The following is a 4,621-nucleotide window of genomic DNA, read 5'->3' as shown; positions in this document are numbered from 1 at the left end:
CCCCCCTAGGGACAGGGCACAGACATGCTCAAGGAACCTCGAGTGGGCAGGGGACAGCCTGCTGCCAGGGTCAGGGAGTGGGGAGTGGGCCTCAAGGACAGCCTGCCAGGGAGACCAGCGAGCAGAGTTGCTCTGGCTCCGGACCTGCTGACACCTGCCCCTCCCACTGGCACAGAGTCCGTGGTGTGACTGTGACCCCACACTGTTCTGACCCTGGGGTCCTGTGGTGTCCCCATCACAGACGGTCCTGGGCTCCAGAGGGGACGGCCCTCCCCAGGGTCCAGCCCAGGCCTGCTCTCCACCGACGCCTCTGAGCCCTCACCAGGGTAACCTCCCTGGGCCAGGGGCCACGGCAGCACCCACCCGCCAGCACCCACCCGCCAGCACCGAGGCGACCTGGTGGAGCGAAGGGGCTTCCTGTGTAGCCTCGTGTCTCCTCCTGAGGCTCTGAGGAGGGGCCAGGACCTGGGCTTGTCGGGGACTTAGCACCTCGGCCCCTGCTGCGGGCACACGGGGGACAAAGACGGCGCCGTGGGGCGGGAACAGCAGGGCAGGGGCTGAGCCAAGGGGAGTCGGTTTCTCAGAGTCCGAGGGCCTCACATGCCAGGAGCAGCCTCCGCTCCTTCTAGGAGCGTGTGCTCAACACTGAGGAATTCTGTGAATCTGTGGCTAAACCCTGGGGGTCTTGGAACCGACATGGGGACAGTATTTACACCACGGAAATGGGCAAACAGAGGGTGTGTGTGTGAGTGTATGTGTGTGAGAGTGTGTGTGTGTGTGTGTGCATGCCCAAGCAAGTGAGGGGCTAGTTTAGTGACAGGCCACTGCTCACCACCTGCGAGATTTAGAAAGTGGCCTCACTGAGACGCAGACAGAAACATCAGTTTCAGGGGTCCGGGTGACTTTCTCTCAGCACTGGGCTCGTGTCAGGAGGGCCCTCCGGGTAGCAGGAGGAGTCATCCTGCCCAAGGCCCCCACACCCCCAGCAAGGCCCTCCCGAGGCTCCGCCAGCCATGGCCCTTGTTCCCGGCCCATCTAGTTCCATGTCTGTGTCCCATGGGAACGTCACCCCCAGGGCAGTGAGGGCCTCGGTCCAGCTCCCCAGGCCTGATGTTGGGGTTGCTGACCAGGGCCCCGCCTCTGACACCACATGTCAGAGCCACTCCTCCAATACACAGGCCCACAGCCGTGTCCCCGCCTCCTGGCCACACCCATGTTCCCTTCTGTGAGCTCCCAGGCCCAGCCTCACTCTATTTGGAGCCCAGAACATTCTAGAATAGTGATGGGAAGTGGGGCCAATTTCTCTGAGGACTTGGGTGTTGAGAATGCACACGAGCTGCTGGTCAACAAGGGCCTTTGTGCAACTAGCAGGGTCTGTGTGGGCCGAGGAGGCTGTCAGGGGGGTCCCGATGGACCTTCCAGAACAGCAGTCCATTCCCTGAAACACACAGCAAGCCCAGCTAGCCAGGGTCCAGCCTTGCAGGCAGGAAGGTCAGGCTGGGTGAGGGCCTGTGGGGCTTTGCGGGGCTGGAGGGCCTGGCCTTGAAGGCATCCTCCCCACCACAGGCACTGGCCTGGGTTGAACAGTGTCCTCCCCAAATTCATGTCCACTGGAACCTAAGAATGCAACCTATGACTTTACAGAAATAGGGTCCCTGCTGTAACATCTTCTCCAGCCTCAAGGGGGCCAGACTGGACAGACCCCCACCCACATGGGGGCCAGGCTGGAGATACAAGAGAGCCAGGTCCTGGACAGGCCCTCTGCCTGGATGGGGGCAGTAGCTGGACAAGACCCCAGCTTCCCGGGGAGGACGCCCAGAAGTGCGTCCTGTATTAACAGGCCCCAGCGAGCTGGGCCCTGTTCCTGCTGCCTGCGGTGGCCACCCGCTCACTAACGCCCCTTCGCAGCTTCTGTGCCCTGACAGTGAGACCAAGGACCACCTCCCAGGTAAACTCTCGGCACCCGAACCCTCACCTCAGCTCTGCTTCCGGGCAGCTGGTAGAGACAACACCATTCATGAGAGTCACTATGAGCCCCCGATGCACCTGGGTGCCATGCTCAACAGTGCCCCCTCACAGGCCTCTGCAACATGCCCCCGGGCTTCTGCAAAGACCCCCAGCCCAGAACCCCCTTCCACAGAGCCCAGTGGCACCCCAGGACACCCCCAGGACAGGACACCCCCAGCCACGCCCAAATCCTCAGCCCTCACAGCCCCGGGAAGCAGCCAGCATCCGCCCCGAGTGCTCCTCCCCTGGGGCAGACCCTCCCTCCAAGACTGTGGACGACAGAAGTTGTCCCCCGCCCACCTCCCCACCCCAGGGCTCCCCGTGCTCCTCCTACAACCTGAGGACCACTGGGCGCAGGTTCCACCACAGAGCTGCGGGCGGCAGCTCCAGGTGCAAGCTGCCCGCCAAGCCCGCCAAACACACAGTGCGGGGAGGACGCCAAATTTCCGCCTGACACCAGGCGTGGGGCTGGGCTCCCGATCAGCAGGAGGTGATCCAAACACTGGTTCCACTTCCGGGGTCCCAAACAAGCCTGCTGGTCCCCAGTGTGAGAAGCAAAGATGCCTGCTCTAGGGGTCGGGGCGGGGGGGTCTCCAGGTGGCAGCAACACCCTGCTTCTCAGTCTGGGTGGGGCTGAGTGCTTCCCAGAAGCACGTACTCTGTCCCCTCTCCCCGGGAGCACGCGCCCCGTCCCCTCTCCGTGGGATCATGCTCCCTGTCCCCTCTCCCCGGGAGCATGCGGCCCATCCCCCCTCCCCGGGAGCAAGCCACCCATCCTCTCTCCCGGGGAGCACGCGCCCCGTCCCCTCTCCCCAGGAGCACGCTCCCAGGGAGCGTGGAGAAACGGGGAGATGAGAAATCAAGAATCTTGTGTCCTGGGCTGAAAAGTACCCTCCACAAATTCACGTCTCCCCTGAACCTCGGAATGGGAGAAACAGAGTCTCTGAAGATGTATGTGTTGTTGAAATGAGGTCACACTGGATTGGGGCTGCTCCTAAGTCCAGCGGTCAGTGTCCATACGAGGCCAACAAAGGCCCAGACACGCAGGGGAGAAGCTTCATCAGGATGGAGCAGGGGGAGGGCGCGCAGGCGTGGCCGTCGTCGGAGGCCACCAGAGGCAGGAAGAGTCCTCCTCCGGCACCGCCACCCGGAGCCCCGCCCTGTCAGCACCTTGGGTTTGAACTCTGGCCCCTACGACTGCGAGACAACATACTTCTGTGCTTTTAAGCCACCCGATTTGTGGCCTCTGTTCCTGCAGCCCCAGGAAACCGTGCACCTGTGGCCGAGGGGGCCCCGGGGCCGCGCAGTACTCACTGGTGGTGCTCCCCGACATCTGGATGATACACTTGGACTCGCGGCTCATCTCCCGGGAGTTGAAGGGGCGGACGCGCACCGCCACCTTCACCGAGGCCCCGGCCATCTCTGCGGCCTCTGTGGGTCACTCCTGGCAGCGGTGGGAGCCCCGGCGAGCAGGGGAGACACCTTGGGGAAAAGGGAGACGTGAGTTAGAAACGGTTTCCAGAAAGGCAGAGCAGGCGTTTCTGGCAATGGGACCCTCTCTGGTCCAGCCCCCGTGACACCTACTCAGATGACCAGTCCAGGAGGAGGAGGGACAGAGCAGGCAGCTGCGGGCGAGAAAGGCCTTGAGTTTTAGGAAAGACAGTCAACGGGATGAGAGGAGCCTGAGAAAGCGGCAGCCTAACAAGAAGCAGCTAATTCACTCCAGGACCAGGAAGGACTCCGGGTGCCTCTGGAGGTCACTGACTGAGTGGGACTCCCCAAGGCGACTTAGTGAAGTGCACATGGGGGAGCACCACGCGAAGAAAAGGGGGGTCGGCCACCTGAGAACCAGGCGAAAACCACCAAAAGGCAGGGCTTTGCTGGTGGTGTGGGGTGCCGGGACCGCAGCCGCCAGCGCAGGAGACCGCAGCCAACGTCCTCGCCCACAGCCTCAGAGGGAGCCAGCCTGCTGACTGACCCCTTGGTCCGGGACGCCCAGCCTCCAGACTCGGAGACAATACACTTCTGTTGTCTAAGCCCTTGGTCTGTGCTACTTTGTGACAGCAGCTGTTAGCTCCAGCAGAGTAATGAAGACCCCGAGACCCCCACCCCACCAGTGAACATCCAGGACACGCCCCACCCCAACCCCACTGCCCCCACCAGGCAGGAGGCCAGAGGGGACCCTCAGGGAGACTGAGGCTCTGTGCAGCCTGGGGCTCTGAGGACCAGCTGAAGGTGGATGTGAGGAACCCAGCGAGATGGCTGGCAAGGGGGACCCCAGCCTCCTGCTCCTGCTGCGGGGCTAGCGTGCTGGCCGCCAGGGGAGACTGAGCAGGATCACACCCTCTATCGAGATACACAGAGACTAAAACGAAGACGGGAGCGCAGTAGGAAGAGATGAAGCAGGAAAGTGTCAGTCGTGTCTGCCTCTCCGTGGACTGCAGCCCCCCAGGCAAGAATACTGGAGTGGGTTACCATTTCCTCCTCCAGGGGATCGTCACGACCTGGGGATGGAACCCAGGTGTCCTGCATTGCAGACAGATTCTTTACCTTCCGAGCCACAAATTTTAAATGCTTTGTAATTCATATTCTTGGAAAGAAAGTTATTCATCCA

General features: G+C 62.3%; 1 protein-coding gene across 1 annotated transcript in view; it reads right to left on the bottom strand.

The window, feature by feature from the left end:
- The window catches only part of LOC104988021, a gene marked incomplete at its 3' end in the record, with an annotated part of 11,646 nt that extends 8,164 nt beyond the window's left edge, over nucleotides 1-3,482 (bottom strand). The window contains exon 1 of the mRNA XM_010839158.1: nucleotides 3,322-3,482. Coding sequence (XP_010837460.1) covers nucleotides 3,322-3,427 — 106 coding nt within the window. The remainder of the gene's footprint in view (nucleotides 1-3,321) is intronic.
- Between the last annotated feature and the right edge of the window lie 1,139 nt (nucleotides 3,483-4,621).

This window comes from Bison bison, unplaced genomic scaffold (genome assembly GCF_000754665.1).
Source record: "Bison bison bison isolate TAMUID 2011002044 unplaced genomic scaffold, Bison_UMD1.0 scf7180017846286, whole genome shotgun sequence".
NCBI lineage: Eukaryota > Metazoa > Chordata > Mammalia > Artiodactyla > Bovidae > Bison > Bison bison.
Note: the sequence above shows the minus strand (reverse complement) of the source record. Positions and strands in the feature narration are given on the sequence as shown.